The sequence below is a fragment of the Grammomys surdaster genome, unplaced genomic scaffold, assembly GCF_004785775.1.
Source record: "Grammomys surdaster isolate TR1022 unplaced genomic scaffold, NIH_TR_1.0 142, whole genome shotgun sequence".
Classification (NCBI taxonomy): Eukaryota; Metazoa; Chordata; class Mammalia; order Rodentia; family Muridae; genus Grammomys; species Grammomys surdaster.
In genome coordinates this window covers 511,883-528,296 of record NW_021604600.1, presented here as the reverse complement: position 1 = coordinate 528,296, position 16,414 = coordinate 511,883, and the positions used below count along the sequence as shown (strand labels likewise).

Genomic DNA, 16,414 nt, shown 5'->3' with positions numbered 1-16,414 from the left:
ACCTAAAGTTTTGCCAATTCTGCAAACCTCAAAAAATTACCATCTTTAAATCTAGGAGGGATACAAGAATAGAGCTTACATGGGACCTTGTTAGAAAGGCACAGGGCATCAGTAACTAAAGTTACAAAGAGAAGAATCAGTGGTGAATGAACAAATGATGTGGCTGTGTTCTTTGTCATGACACACACTCACACTCACACACACACACACACACACACACACACACACACACACGCACGCACCATGTACAAACTGTAAAAGTGAACAAAAAGATATTCTCACTTTGGCAACGAGAATGGAAAGTTGGCCAAAATGAAGGCTAATACTTAGAACTATTTTGTACTAGAGGGAAGTTATTTTATTTTACCGTTTGTGGCAGGGTCTCATGCAGCATATGCTGTCCTCAAACACACTATGAATCTGACAATGGCTGTGAGCTTCTGATCCTGTTTGCACTCTCAAGTGATTGGATTACAGATGTGCACCACTACACTCAGTTTATGCTGTGCTAAGGACTGAGCCCAAGGTTTTGTGTATGTTAGACAAACACTCCAGCAACTGGGCTACATGCTCGGTCCCTATAAATTTATTATTAAAATACCACTGGGATGTTTGATATATCAATATTCTTAAAAGTACATGTTGCTTTGGTCCAAAACTTCCACTTCTAGGAAGTTAAGAAGGAAGAGACAGAATAAGAGATGTCCCAAGAAAGTCAATGTGGTTGTCATGCTTCCTGCTCAGTCAATATATTGGGTTTTTTCTCTACATAATGACATCTATTTAGTTTTGGACTGCCTCCTACACGGGGCTGGGTATGGCTCGTAGCTCAACCTCTAGCTATTTCTATCTGTGACTCCATATCAGAAAAAGCATCTGCTGCAGAATTTGATTGAATCAAATGTAACCAAGTATTTCCCCTTGCATCATCTCTGTTAACCAACATCACTGTTCACAGGGTGGAGCATCTCATTTCACAGGCAAAGGGAATGGTCTCATGAAAGAGAAGGGTTAAACTCCCTGGGATACGAGTCATGGTAGACTCAGGCAAATAGCCTCTTCAGTTATAAGATTATTCCCCAGCCCAAGGACCCTCTACAGTTTGGACTCTAGTCTTGTCTGACAGAGGTCCAGTTGAGGGATGTCCAGATGGTCTTGCAACGTGATGCCATTCTCAGAGACACTCTCTTTCCTGTCTGGACTCTAGTGGGGAGGACTGATCTGGTGAAGCTGTTCTTCAGAACGATTGTGAGTTCCAGGCTTCAAAGCAGCACAGGCTGGCTTCAGATACTGTCTTTTTCCCAGCCCCTTGGGCTTGGGTCCACCTTGTCCATGCCCGGGTCCAAGAAAAAGTCCAGCAACTTGGCACTGCTTTGCCGGTTAATGTCTAACTGAGGAATGTCTTGCTGCCAAAAGGTGCAAACAGAGACCTTGTATTTCCAGGCACAGGTGTGACCCCAATGTCAATCACTTTGTGTCTCTAACTACCAGAGGAAAAACTAACAACAACAGCCTCGTGGCTTGGAAAAGGTGAACTCTATGCCAAAAGGAAAGAAAAATTCTACCCCCACAGAAACAATCTCGAGGAGTAGGAACAGAAAATAACTGGAGAGAGGGCCAGCCAAGGGCCGACATGTATATATTGATCACAGGCACTTACTTGTGAATGGACCAGTCCTGTCCTAGGTTCAGGTAAGGCTGACTGGAGCTGTCACCCCCCATATCCACGTTGGCTGTATCTAATTCCATTCTCTTTCAGGACAGTTGGGGGAGGAAGTTTAGTGTCTGGACACTGGGGTCCTGTGCTAACTAACCATCATGCCATCCTGGTTTGCTGCTGTAAAACTTAGGGTAACGCTTGCGTCCATCTGGGATTATTTCACCTGTTGCAATCACAAATAATCATTTGGAAAGTAGTAATATGTATTATAGTATATATGTATATAATCATCTCTAAAGTTTCTTATCTTTTGTCATTTCTCTACATGAGTTGCACGACAATGCAGACTATATTCATTACTCTCCTTGGTGTCTAGCACCTTGTTTGGCACATAATAGCCACTCAATAAATGTTTGTTGAATGAATAAGTAGGTGTGATCAAATTGTAAGTTCAGGTAATTAAGAACCACCTGTAAAACTTCAAGGCTGCTTCTAGTAAGGTATAAGTCCTGAGTACCACCCCATCTCACAACTTTTTGCTCCAAATGAAAGACTTAGTTCTTTAAAATGTACAGCACATGGAGGCTTGGTGGATGAGCATGTGCCATGGGATGTAGGGGCGTGTCCACAGAGGCTTCGAAAACCCACCAAACCTAGAGTTAGAGCATTGCAGTCTTCTGTATCCATATGAACGGTGCCTCCTGGTCTATATAAATGCTGCTTTCTGATCCATATCAATGGTACACAACAAAAGCATTTCTTCTATAGGGAAGGGAATTAGATCATGTGTGTGCCTCACCCATCTCTGTTCTAAGAATTTCAGGCATCAGAAATACAAGGGAAATCCAAAGTACCCAACCGTTTATCCTTGCCTTTGGACAGGTGTTTCCAGGACCAAAAGTAGAGGGCAGAGCGTAAAGAATGCGGCGGCTGCTCCCTTCGGCCTGGATGCTGCTGGTAATGGTGGTAACCTCCTGGTTCACTGTAGCTGGAGCCAGTGACTCAACAGAAGCAAGTAAGTGTGTGTGTGTGTGTGTGTGTGTGTGTGTGTGTGTGTGTAGAGCAATGTTCCCTTTACAGAAGCGATCTTAATCTCTCTTTTAGCATACTGGACGTGATCTTTATTCTCAGGCCATTTCTCAGATTGTCATGAGCACAGGACTCACTTCTAAGTTTTGTTAAGATGCAGATTCTGCTTCAGTAGGTCTAGCAAGGGGCTTGAGACTCTGAATCAACAACATGTGGGAAATGTTCACGGTGGGTCAAGGGGCTAGAACATCCACAAGTGGTTTCTGCACTTCACCGTAAAGTCACGAGCATGCCCAGTTACAGAAGGGATTTGACCCACCTCTCCTGTAAGTGTGAAGTCATCTCACCCACGGGGGTAGCTTTGCCTTCCACTCTGGAGTACTCTGGAATTACACTAAATGTAATCCTGAGGTCATGGTAAAAAGCACATGTTATGTGGTCAGGCCATGTACGTGTACCCTGTTTGACAACTTGTGAGGGGCTTGCTCTTTCTGAATCTCAATGTTCTTTTCTGTAAATAAAGAAAATAAAAATGAGTACCAGGGGCGTGGGTGTGGGTGTGGGTGTGGGTGTGCGTGCACAAGCGCTCATTGGGGAGGATTTGGTAAGCTCCAGAATGAAAAGTAGATTGAATAGAGGATTCTCTACTCAGGGGAGCTTGGATGGGTGGGTTTCAAAGGTGTCAACAATGTAACAAGTCCTTAGAACCAGGAAGTCTGTGCCCCGGCATCTGCCAGCTGCTGGGGTTCTGAGGCTGGGTTCTTCTGTCCGCAGGAAGGTGTTCTGAATGCCACAACAACGCCACCTGTATCATGGATGGGGTGGTCACAACATGCTCCTGCCAGACGGGCTTCACTGGCGACGGGCTGGTGTGTGAGGACGTGGATGAGTGTGCCACTCCATGGACTCACAACTGTTCCAACAGCAGCTGTGTGAACACACTGGGCTCGTACGAGTGCTCCTGTCAGGATGGCTTTCGTCTGACGCCTGAGCTGAGCTGCATTGATGTGGATGAGTGCTCAGAGCAAGAGCTGAGTAACTGTCATGCCCTGGCCACCTGTGTCAACAAGGACGGCAACTACTCTTGCGAGTGTCCCGAGGGCTTTAGAGGGGATGGTTGGTACTGTGAGTGCTCCCCGGGCTCCTGTGAGCCAGGGCTGGACTGCTTGCCCCAGGGCCCGGATGGAAAGTTGGTGTGCCAAGATCCCTGCAACGCGTATGAGACCCTGGCTGAGTACTGGCGCAGCATAGAGTATGGTGCCGGCTACTCCTGTGACTCAGATCTATATGGCTGGTACCGGTTCACAGGCCAGGGTGGCGTTCGCATGGCTGATACCTGTGTGCCCGCCCTGCATTGCAACACAGCTGCACCCATGTGGCTCAATGGCTCTCATCCTTCGAGCAGAGAGGGCATTGTGAGCCGCACGGCCTGCGCACATTGGAGCGGCCACTGCTGCCTGTGGTCCACAGAGATCCAGGTGAAGGCTTGCCCAGGTGGCTTCTATGTTTACAACTTGACAGCGCCCCCTGAGTGCAATCTGGCTTACTGCACCGGTGAGTCTGGCAATGCCCTATATGTTCAGTTTGCAGGGGTCTGTCTTGAGGCACAAGCTGTTAACTATATGTATTGGTGATATTGCAGATCCTAGCTCTGTGGAGGGGACTTGCGAGGAATGCAGGGTAGATGAAGATTGCATATCGGATAACGGCAGATGGCGCTGCCAGTGTAAACAGGACTTCAACATCACAGGTGAGACCTAGGGGGAGATTTATTGAGAAAATGATCAGCACTTAGGAGCAAGGTTCATGCTGGTGTGGGCCTGTGACCCAGAGGAAACACATCCAACCAGTGAGCTGGAAAGTTCACTAATAGCCTGGGCAGTTTGGGGTTCCTCCTCAGTTGGCTCCAAAGTTCTCAGAGGGTAGGGACTCGGGGGACCTCTTCCTATTCAGTATCTTCTTTCTGAGAACCCCATGGCAGGCCCACTAGGTAACCAGAAGCTGCTGAGCCACCTCTCACATCAGAAATTGATTGCAGTAGTTCGATAGCCAATGTGGGATGCAGGACAAGGCACTGGTCCTCTCTCACCCTGTTTCCTCATGGTGTCATTGAAGATGTCTGTCTGTTCCAGACTTGGGTCATGTGTGGTGCTTGATGGTCTGATTCTGCTGGTATCCAAGTACTCACTGTATGGTGAATTTTATGATGAACACAGTCCTCTCCAAATTGGTGGTGCTTGGTTTCTTGGGGTTAGTTCAGGGTGTGGACGGTCATAATGCATTTGCGAGTAACACCTCACAAGGTTAACTGTAAAAAGGAGCACAATGGAGAGGAAGATATTACGCCTCTGTAGTGCTTTAGTAAAAAATTTTAGCAAGACCAAAAATGAATATTTTTTTTAAAAAATTAAAGTTTTTAAACTTATGTGCATGGTGCCTGTGTGTGTGTGTGTGTGTGTATGAGAGAGAGAGAGAGAGAGAGAGAGAGAGAGAGAGAGAGAGAGAGAGAGAGATATTGAGGTGTATATATGAGGAGAATCTCAAGTACCGTGGTGCATGGGTGGAGGAGCTCAGAGGACTACTTGTGGAAGGTAGCTCTGTTTTTCCACCCTATAGGTCATAGGGACTGAACTTAGGTAGTAGGGCTTGGCAGCAAACACCTTTACCCACTGAGACACACATCAACACCCAAATAGCCTTTCATCATTGCCTACTCCAAACCCTTAGCCTATTCTTTGTCCAAGAGGGAAACTAACCAGCATATGGCATCAGAGTCACTGTCAGTGAGGGGACTGGCACCTGCATGGATGTAGGATACCAAAAAAAAATGGCAATTAACTTTTTTTCTTTGTATGTTCTCCTGTCATCATGTTTTGCTGTTTAACAGTGGATGAGTGAAAGACCTTCAAAGTAACCTAAATTTTGTATACCATCCACTCTTAAAGGAACACAGAGCCTGGTGGCTGGCAATTGGACCCACCCATGGATGCTCATAATTCAGTTTTGTCTGAGAGGACTGTGATTAGCCCAAGGCATCTTAAGTGCCATCGTCTGGTGGCCAGCCCAGTGAGCATGCTGTGCCCCAGAGGCACAGGCTCCTAATCCTGTTGTTCCTGACCATTTTCAGATGTCTCCCTCCTGGAGCACAGGCTGGAGTGTGGGGCCAATGACATCAAGATGTCCCTCAGCAAGTGCCAGCTACAGAGTTTGGGCTTTATGAAGGTCTTCATGTACCTGAATGACAGACAGTGCTCAGGCTTCAGTGAGACTGGTGAACGAGACTGGATGTCCATAGTGACCCCTGCCAGGGATGGTCCCTGTGGGACAGTATTGAGGGTGAGTTTTTGCCAGGAGAGACAACAGTGTCAGAGTGCTTTGCACCTAGTTAACTTCCAAATCCACCCCTGTATGAGCTTTGGGTGAGTTGTTTGACCTGACTGAATAACTTCATCATGGAGGGATTGTTACTTCTCTGGATGGTGTTGAGAGAATTAAATTAATACATGTGTCTGACCTAATCTTGATCTATAAAGATGGCTGCCCATCTTATAGATGAGAAAGGCAGGGCTAGGCTGGCAGTGATGGCTTCCAGCCACTGAAGTCAACACTGGGACCAGAGGTAAGCCAGTTTGTGTCCAGGGATCCTGAGGAGAGTTTCATCCCCAGAACCATCTGCAGAGATCAGCCCATAAATGTTTGCATGGCTGGTGCCTGGCTTTCTCGTATCTCCTTCATCCTTGAAAAGAAAGTGGGAAGGAGCAAAAGGACAGGTGGAAAGGAAGAAATTGTCATTTGTTAGGGACAGTGTAAAATGAAATTAGTGATAGCCTGTATATAATTTTTAGTTTTGAAGAGAAAACCTGCAGTTTTTAACTAGCCCGGCTTTGTAGATCCCATGCTCTGCAGGGACATGATCAGATCTTAGGGAACTGTGAACCCCCATCCCTTCATCTATGAAGCAGGGGTTCAGCAGTCTTGCTACTTTAGGCTACTGGAAGGATTGGTGGGATGATGCAGGAGGAGGATGTAGCTCGAGGTCTAGAACATGGTGTCTTCTCCTAATGTCACTTCTATTGTGACACAGGGATGGAGAGGGCAACTTTCCAGTGTCCACAGACGAACTCGTTGGCTGTAAAACCCTGCTCAGGGTCTCATGTCTGTTTCTCCCACTCTTCCTCCCCCAACACAGAGAAATGAAACCCATGCCACCTACAGCAACACCCTCTACCTGGCAAATGAGATCATCATCCGGGACATCATCATCAGGATCAATTTTGAATGCTCTTACCCTCTGGACATGAAAGTCAGCCTGAAGACCTCTCTACAGCCCATGGTCAGGTGAGGCCATCAAAGACCTCCAGGACTCCTGCGGGGTCCACCCCACAATCCTTGACTCCCTCACCCCCTCAGCCCCTTACTCCTTCAGCTCCCCACCCCCTCACCTCTTCAGTTCCTCAGCCCCTTAACCCCTCAGTCCCTCACCCTTCACTCCTTCAGACCCTCAGACCCTCAGTCATGAGATCTTCAGTTGCTTTGTCAAATAGGAACTGGCTTTGGAGATTGGGAGGCAGGATTACTTAATGGAGACACCTAATGAGGATTCTCAGAACCCAGATTCCAACCAAGGCTTTGCCATACATTATTAACTAGATAGATAGCCTTGGGGAACCCTGATCCACCACTTAACTGTTGTCTCCATGTGCCAGGGGCTTTAACAATACTGTCACTGCTTTTCTTAGGACAATGATATTCTGCTAAGGTGAATAAAATACTAGTCTCTGTCTTTCAGAAGGATTGGGTGGTCTTGCTTCTGGAGGGCATTCTAGGAAGTCATATCTTATATTTAGATCTCAGTTTTTATCCTTCTCTGAATTGAAAATGTCTGATTAAAGAGGCATTTACATATCATGCACTTCAGAGCTGCCTTGTTTGGGTGTAAAAGGAGCTGAAGAGGTGAACAAGAAAAATTTCATCCATTTTGATTTTTTTTTAAAAAAAACAGAATTCCATTGCTAAATAAAATTGAAAGTCTTTGAGCATGGTGAATCTCAAGTCACTGATGTTCATATCGGGAAAGAGAACACTTGCAATAGCCAGGATTTATTGAGCATTTTCTCTATACTAAACATCATATTAAATGCTTTATAGAAAACATCTCATCAGAGTATTATAGTGACCCTAAAACAGTGGTTCTCAACCTTCCTAATGCTGTACCCCTTTAATATGGTTCCTCATGTTGTGATGCCCCCCAACCATAAAATTATTTTTGTTGTGACTTTATAACTGTAAATTTGCTAGTGTCTCAATCATAATAAAAATGTTTTGGGGGATAGAAGTTTGCCAAAGGAGTCGTGATGCACAGATCAAGAACTGCTGCTTTAGAGGGGCGGGAAGAGTTCTGGGTTGATATGTGGCTGACTTGCTTACTTTGGGCTATAGAATAAAGTACTGCTTGGCTAGGCAGTGCCTTAGGATAATGTAGCCATGTCCTAGGCCTGCCTTTAAGGGGCCAGAGCAACAGTTATATAACCAAACCTCTTTGGGGGCTCAAGGGAGTCTCAACCTATTCTCCATTATGAAGTGGGCCTCTTTATTGCTGGACATGTCATACCTTATTCTGTGTAATACAAACCCCTCTGTCTCCTTTGAGAGATCATGCAGTGATCTTGAGTGCTTAGATTAAAAGCCACTCATTTATAAGATGCAGTCTCCTGTAGGTATTGAAAGTAACGTCATGATGAATCCTTAAAACTCAAGTCTGTAGGGCTCCTGACAGCTCGTCTCTTTCTGCCTCTTGAAAGTTGAGACTTAAGAAGTCCAGGCAGGCCCCTCAAGAATTTGTCCTATTTTGAAGAATGGTAGCAAGGGGACACCAGCAGTGCACTGGTCATGAGACTCAAAATAAGGTCTATGGATCTGTAACATCAGCATCATCAGAGCTTGCTAGAGATGTAGAACCTGAGTACCACTTCAGATCTGCTCAGTCAGAGAATGCTTCTTCCCAACACCCCATACCCCTGTGTGCTCACTGCAGTTTGCCAAGCTGCAGGGAGGGATTTGGTGCTGCCACTAAAAAAAATGACAGATAACTGCAAGGAACCGACCAAGACTGCTAACCAGAAAGGGTAGCCATAGCTGTCTGTGAGTGTTCTCAATGTGGTCCTCTTACCAGCTGTTCTTCCTCTACAGTTCCCTGAACATCAGCTTGGGTGGGACAGGCATGTTCACTGTGCGGATGGCACTGTTCCAGAGCCCTACCTACACACAGCCTTACCAAGGTCCTTCTGTGATGCTGTCCACTGAGGCTTTTCTATATGTGGGCACCATGCTGGATGGGGGTGACTTGTCCCGGTTTGTACTGCTAATGACCAACTGCTATGCCACGCCCAGTAGCAACTCCACAGACCCTGTGAAATACTTCATTATCCAGGACAGGTAAAGCAGTTAGTCCTCTTTGGGGGCTCACGGATGGGGTCTGGGGATGTCTCTTTACAATTAATGAGGGGAAATACATCTTCACGATCCTGTAGCTTAAATTTAGCATTCTGACTCATCCCAATACAGGCAAAGAGTCACAGAAGGGTTTGAGAATGCAGGGATTTGCCTATGCTATTCATTAGTTTTTAGGTGCAAATTCATGAGGATTCTCCCTAGATCTTATTATGTAATGCATTATGAAATATGCACATATCAATTTAAAAAAACACTTCAAGAGATGTGCTTTGATTTAACTGTTTTTCTTTGCATTCTTGAAATATCTTGTTTTATGCAATAAAATATTATCTTTGAGGAGCATTCCATATGTTCATTGGAGTGCCAAGTGGGCACCCATGATTCAGAAAATATAAGAAACCTGATGGTGGGCTTGGAGCAGCAGGCAGAGAGGACCTGACTGGAGAGAACACGGAATGGGTGTGGTCAGCTAAGGAGCAGCTGAAACCATGAGGGCACAAGTGTGCTGTCCCTTCCATAAGAGGCCTTAATTAAATAGATATTGTGAAGGTTTACTGATTACCAGGTGTCGTGGTTGCCCTGGTGAGGGGAAGAGTTGAAACCCTTTACACTCACGCAGCTTAAATTCAGAAGGCAAGATGGACAGTTGAATGAAAGTGAGGTGTGCAAAGTGTTGCTAAAGCCTCTTGGATGAATGAATTGTGGGAGGGAGAGGCTTCTCTGCCCATGGTGCAGGCAGGAAGGCACTCCTAAGAGGCTTTGACTTACCCTATCCTGAGGGTGGTCCTTAGAGTCAGCCTGGTTACCTGGAAGATAAGTGCTTAGTTGAGTGCTCACTAAATTTCCGCCCTGTTGAGAATATCCCTTTGTAATAAGATAGAAGTCTGTTTTAGAATTTCTTGAGAGTAATAGTGTCCAGCTAACATCTGATAGTTCTCACGTTTAACAACATTGTTGTCACTTGGAGGAGCTCTTCTGTTCATATAACAAGTGATACAAAGTGATCTCCATGTGTAATCATGATCAAAATGTAGTAAACAACAGTACAGATGTTGGGACACACAGGCAACCTGGAGTTGCTACAATGTTGACATGACTGACAGGGCATGAGAAGGCTGTGAGTTCCATCCTTGGCTTTTCCATTTCCTTGCTCTGAGGTGTAAGTCAGCTCGTGTTCTTGTTTGTTTTCTCATATGGCACATGGGGGTAAATAACACATGCTCTGTAGGGATCTCTAAAGCTATTTTTCATGAGTATAAAATTATTGTAGCAAGTATGTTCTGAAAAAAGCAGGAAGAAATGTGATGTGTATTTGTGTCTCTGTGTGGGTGTATGAGGAAACTGGCCTGAGTGTTATGAGTCAGGGAGAAGTATTACAACATCACAAGACAGGAGGCAAGTTGAGGACACTGAAGGTGACCAGAGAGGTCACTAGAATATCTGCTTAGGTTGAGTATTTGGGGCTGTCACGGGCTGCGTTGCATATGGATTTCCCTTTTGGAATGGGCTACTGCTTAATTTCAAGTCATCGTCAGCTGCTTCTGCTCCTGCTCCTGCTCCTGCTCCTGGTCCTTCTTCTCCTTCTCCTTCTCCTCCTCCTCCTCCTCCTCCTTCTCTTCCTCCTCTTCCTCCTTCTCCTTCTCCTTCTTCTTGTTCCTCTTCCTCCTCCTCCTCTTCCTCCTCTTCTTCTTCCTCCTCTTCCTCTTCCTCCACTTCCTCTTCCTTTTCCTCTTTTTCCTCTTCTTCTACCTCTTCTTCCTCCTACTGCTCCTCCTTATCCCCCTCCTCCTCTCCTTCCTCCTCTTTCTCCTCCTCCCTCTTCCGTCTTCTTCCTCCTTAATCCTCCTCCCCTTCCTCCTTCTCATTTTTTGTCAAGTAGAGTTTGCAGTGCTAGGATTGGATCTGATCTGTAGTGGTTATCTAAAACAGTGTGAATGCTACCCTGAATGATCCTTTCTTCTAGCTTTCTTCTAAATTATCTTTGAACAAACGTGAAGTGGAACAGGGGTACCCACTTCACCTGCCCAGAATGGCCAGTACACATGTTAACTTCTGGGTACAACACACTTGTGTTGGCTTAGGAGCTGGCAGGACTCCCTGGTTTCTGCTCAACAGGCACACATTCAATAGCATAAAATAGACAATGATTCTTGAATATATTTCTTTGGCAATGAGTCATTTCTGACTTCTGGATTGTTCCAACTCTGAAGTTGAAGACTTGTATCAATTTTTTTTAGTCCTAAAGATACAATGTGCCACATTCTGTTCTAAGCACTTTGCAAAAAATAACTAAGTTAATTCTAAGTTAATTAGTTTTTGACGTGGGCTCTAATTATTACTCCTGTATGCTGTGAAGAAATCAAGGCACAGAGAGGTTAATGGGATACCCAAAGTCACACAGCTAACAGGTAATGTAGTATTAAAACCCAAGAAGTAGAGCTCCAGAGTCTTGGCTTAACCAACTCATTCATATCTTATGTTCCCCATTCAGATGTCCACATACAGAAGATACAACCATCCAGGTGATAGAGAATGGCGAGTCCTCTCAGGGCCGATTTTCTGTTCAGATGTTCCGGTTTGCAGGAAACTCCGACCTTGTCTACCTTCACTGCGAGGTGTACCTATGTGATGCTATGAATGAACAGTGTAAACCTGTAAGTCATAAACCCACCATAACAGCCCACTAGAATGCTCATCTCAATCATCAAGACATTTGGCCACAGGCATAAAAGAAGACATGAATTTGTGATGGTTTTCTATCTTGACATATGGGTACAGAGCTTCAAGACAGAGTGGGCAGGGCCAGTCAGGACACCTGGTCTACCTGACAGTTAGGAAGCAGTGACTATCTCAGGGTGCTTGGCTGTAAATTGACCTAGTTTGCAAGCATATCTATCAATAAGAGGAATTAAGCCTTCAGCATTATGTGCAACTCAGATGTTTTAATGTTTTAAGCTTCACGGAAATTCACCAATACTTGCTCATTTTCTCAATTGGAAAAACTCAAAGAGCTTAAGTGCCTTGCTTAGAATAAGGGGTCAGGCTGGGATGTGAGCTCCTATTTCCTGTATGAGACAGAAGGATGCTCTTCTGACCTGGCTGCTCACATCTCATGCCAGGATCACGTTCTATCTTCCTCTCCACACTTGAGTGATTTTCTGTGTCATCCTTCCCCCACAGACATGCTCTGGTACTAGAGTTCGAAGTGGGAACTTCATAGATCAGACCCGTGTCCTGAACTTGGGTCCCATCACACGACAAGGTGAGAGATCTACTCTTCCATCATGCCTCTGAATGGGGAAGAGGCAAAGTGGCATAGCCTGGCTTCTTGGGTCTTACTGGGAACTGAAGAATGAGCATCAGTAGATTCTCTGGGCATAAGATGGGCTATCTGCTGTCTTGCTCTTTTACCAATTGTAGAGGATTCATTCATTCATTCATTCATTCATTCATCCATTGCAGAGACAGGCTTTGGTGCTTACTGTGGTTTGATAGCTTGTGGTAAGCAGAACAGATCTGTTGCTGTGGATCTTATTGATTAGTAGGGGAAGTGGCATCATTTAGATGTGTAGAACTGCAGTTGCCTTCATGCAGGAAGAACATGTACACAGAGTTTGAGGCTGTTCTGACAAAGGAACCAGACCCGGTCTTGGTGACAGGGAAAGATGAAGGAGAAACTGACCTGTTAGGAGAACTGAGGGAAGCTAGGCCAGTGGTGTTGGATTAAATAGTGTAGGTGAGGCTAGCCCTATGGGAATTTGTAGATCATGATGTTTGAAGCCATTCTTCTGAGGTCAATGGGAGTGGGGCTCTAGAATGATCCAGTTCAGGGGAGAGGTGTGGTCAGATTTTGGTTTCAGAAAGATGACCTTGACTATGTAGGGGGAAGGAACTTATCTCAGCTTCCTCAAAAGTCACATGTCTCACTTCTCATGGATCTTTCTGTTTCTCCTAAAGATGTCCAGGCCTCAGTGTCCAAGGCTGCTTCCAGCAACTTGAGTAAGTTTAGGTTCTTTCTTTACAGTTACCTGCCCCATGATGTCATTCCGTGGTTTCTATCTGGGGGTCTGAGTGGACTGGAAGGCATAGCTTTCAGTGACTGAGCTACCGAGAAGTGGTCTATCTTGGAAATGTCTAGACGTGTGTCTGTATGCATGTACACACGAGTGCTGTCTCACAGTAGTGTGCAGAAACAAAGGCATGACCCAACAGCCTGAAAGAATGCAGTATCCAGGTATATTTGTACACATGCTCATATCTCTATGATATCACACACGTTTATATGTGTATGTATACTTGTATGTATTTGCATAGACAGAGATCACACACACTCCTATCTGTACAAGCATGCTCATATATTTATACACAAACAGCACATACTCATATCTGCACACAGATAACACACATATCTGAACATAAGCCATTGATACTCATATACTCACATATCACACACATTCACATCTTCACACACATTCAAGGGCATACAGAACACACATACTCACATCTGTACATGAATCACAAATGTTCACATCTGCACACACAGACCATCTATGCACAAACCATACATACTCATATCCTCACACTGACTGTACACACTCTGCATATAGACCAGGCACACTCATATTGGCATACATATCACAATACTCATACATGCACATACAGATTCCATGTGTTCATAAATGCACATGCTGATCACATAATTCATATCTGCACACACAGATCACATGTGTTTGTGTCTTTTTACACAGATGTACACACAGCTGCAGTTGCATGCTTGCTAATCAAGCATCCACATATATTTATTACAAACCTGTTCCCCAAGGACATGTACATCTGCCCTGCCCTTTCCTTGGCACTTCCTGAAGCTGAGGGTCATCTCTAACACCTTCAGGGGCTGTTTGACAGGTTACAAATATTTGCTGAGGGCCACTATTTGCCAACTGAGCCAGACAAACACGAATCTTTTTTCTTCTTCATGCCTCAGACCACAAAAGCCAGAAACGGGTGATATTATTGTGACCTTTCCCCTATGCCTGCTGTCTTATTTGACACTTCAGATGAAAATTGAATCCACCATAACCAGTGCCTTTCTTGGCTTGTGGAACCTGGATCTAAGAGAGCTGCTACACAGACCTGATGTTTATAAGTTCTGTACCATTGAGCTCAGAGCAGGAAAGTTGTGGTGTTCCTATGCCTTAGGCTTGTCCTCTGTGACTAGCCTCCAGGGTCTCTGGGAATGCTGAGTATGTTAGGTACTAGAAGAGAGTTCACACCAAGTATTCAGGAAACACTACTGCCATTTCAAACCAGTTCACATGGAGCCTTTATCTACTCTCCCAACCAATGCAGACATCTTCTTCTAAATGCCTAGCCAGAGACGGTAGTCCTCCTTCTTGGCTATTCTATAGGAAAGTGTCATATGTTATTCCACACAAAAGCATACCAGCATATGCCATGTCCCTGTATTTGTTTACCTTTTAGGACTCCTGAGCATCTGGCTGCTGATGTTACTCTCAGCCACTTTGACCCTGATGGTTCAATGATGGAAAGCAGAAAACCTGGTGCGACTCCTAGCTCACTTCCTGCTGGCCAGGAGTGAGGATGCAGGCTGGTTACCAGCCAGAAGAGAGGGAGCTCACACCGCCTCCAGCTTTCACTTACTCTCTTCCTTTAATCCTCACCATCAAAAACAAGTTGGTATCTTTCAATGCTTCTCTGTCTTCAAATGAGACTTGTGATATGTCTATACACGAAGCCCCTGTCTCTTTAAGGAATGTGGCAAAATAATAAGTTTAAAGCATCAGCTTTTGGAGTTGTTAATTCAAATCATTACAGAGCACACACTGAGTACTGTCTTTTGCTGAGATTACATGGTGGGAATAAAACAGATCCTTTCTCTACCTTTATGGACTTTACAGTTGCTCCAAGAAACTGGGCTCAATGAATGTTCTGCTTTGTGACCTAAGATAAGACACACAATCTATCTGAACTTCACCTGTCCATCCATTCATGTATATGTCCATCCTTCCATTCAATAAACATTTGCCAAGTCACTACCATGCTAGTTACTAAGATTTGCTGGGGATTTAGCAGTGAACATAGGCAGTGAGCAATTCCAAAGGCTGCCAGAGACTTCAGGAATGGAGACTTTCAGACAACAGGAGCTGGCTGATTCTTTGCAATGGGGGAAACCCTGATGCCTTCACAGGGCACATTTGGTTTTCCAGAAATGCATTTTGAGGACTCCACATGTGGGCACATGAGACAGAGCCAGTCCCTTCCTTATAGATCTTAGGTCCTAAGGAAGGGATATAGAAGCAATGGAAGGTGTCTTGTGCCTCCTTGGGACTCCTGTTCACAGGGCTTTTACTTGTCAATCCTAAAGTTGTAGGTCTTTTCTCAACCCTTAGCCGTAGGAGAGGGTACACCCATTCACCTTCCATTAGCAGAGAGTCATTGTGAGTCTTCATACATGAACAGGAACCAGACACCCAGCAATCCTAGAGATCGCCAGAGAAAAGGTCACCAATGCTAATGGGAACTCTTTTCTTTGACCCAGCTGTTCCCTGGCTTCCCATCAGATACAAGGGAAAGTCACACTTGCAAGTCTGAAGCAAGGGCTGCTGGGACAGTGTGTCTTATGCTAAGAGCTCTTATCACACACAGACATACACAGAATGTATAGGCCTCTTGCTGTTATACAAGAGCTGTGCAAGTGACCCAAAGTCTGATCCAATCCCACTCCATCCATAATTAGTCTGTGGTCAGCTTGGACCGAGTGACTCCAAACATAATGGTCTGTGTTGTGACTCTGGAGCTGCAGATCTTGAAGAGAAGGTGGATGCCATGAGACACAGGAACAGCAGCTAAAGACAAAAGCCGGGTGAGGAGTGGAGGAGAAACGTCACAATGATGTCTTTGCCCTTTCTTTTCCATACTTGCTTTCTATCTTCTAGTTACACAGCTTAATGTATCCCTTAGAAATTCTGGGCACAAATTAGATACCAGATATTTTTACAGTAATGAGGAAATAGAAAATTACCAAAAGCCATTTGGTAAGGAAGATACTTTGAAATAATAACCATGAAATGTGACAAGTGGTGACAATCACTGGGAAGGAGTAAAAGGGCAAGGACCACATAAGAGTGTAATGGTAGTATTGTCTCACATAAAATGACAGGGTACAGTCTCTCTGACAAACAGAGACTGAGAGAGTAAAAGACTGAACCATCAGCTGGGGACAGGTAGCTGGAACAGCAAGTGCAAATATGC

General features: G+C 45.0%; 1 protein-coding gene across 2 annotated transcripts; it reads left to right on the top strand.

Moving 5' to 3' along the window:
• Positions 1–1,583: 1,583 nt before the first annotated feature.
• Positions 1,584–15,198, top strand: Umod (uromodulin). Of its 2 annotated transcripts, none has more exons than XM_028764276.1 (11): positions 1,584–1,692; positions 2,543–2,675; positions 3,464–4,243; positions 4,332–4,439; positions 5,817–6,025; positions 6,879–7,027; positions 8,879–9,124; positions 11,634–11,796; positions 12,323–12,404; positions 13,100–13,141; positions 14,624–15,198. In XM_028764276.1, the coding sequence occupies exons 2-11, from the start codon at positions 2,582–2,584 to the stop codon at positions 14,683–14,685; spliced, it is 1,935 nt and encodes a 644-aa protein (XP_028620109.1). In that variant the 5' UTR covers positions 1,584–1,692; positions 2,543–2,581; the 3' UTR covers positions 14,686–15,198. The 2 variants fall into 2 exon arrangements, with proteins under 2 accessions (XP_028620109.1, XP_028620108.1); XM_028764275.1 differs by having other exon boundaries at positions 2,484–2,675.
• Positions 15,199–16,414: the final 1,216 nt, after the last annotated feature.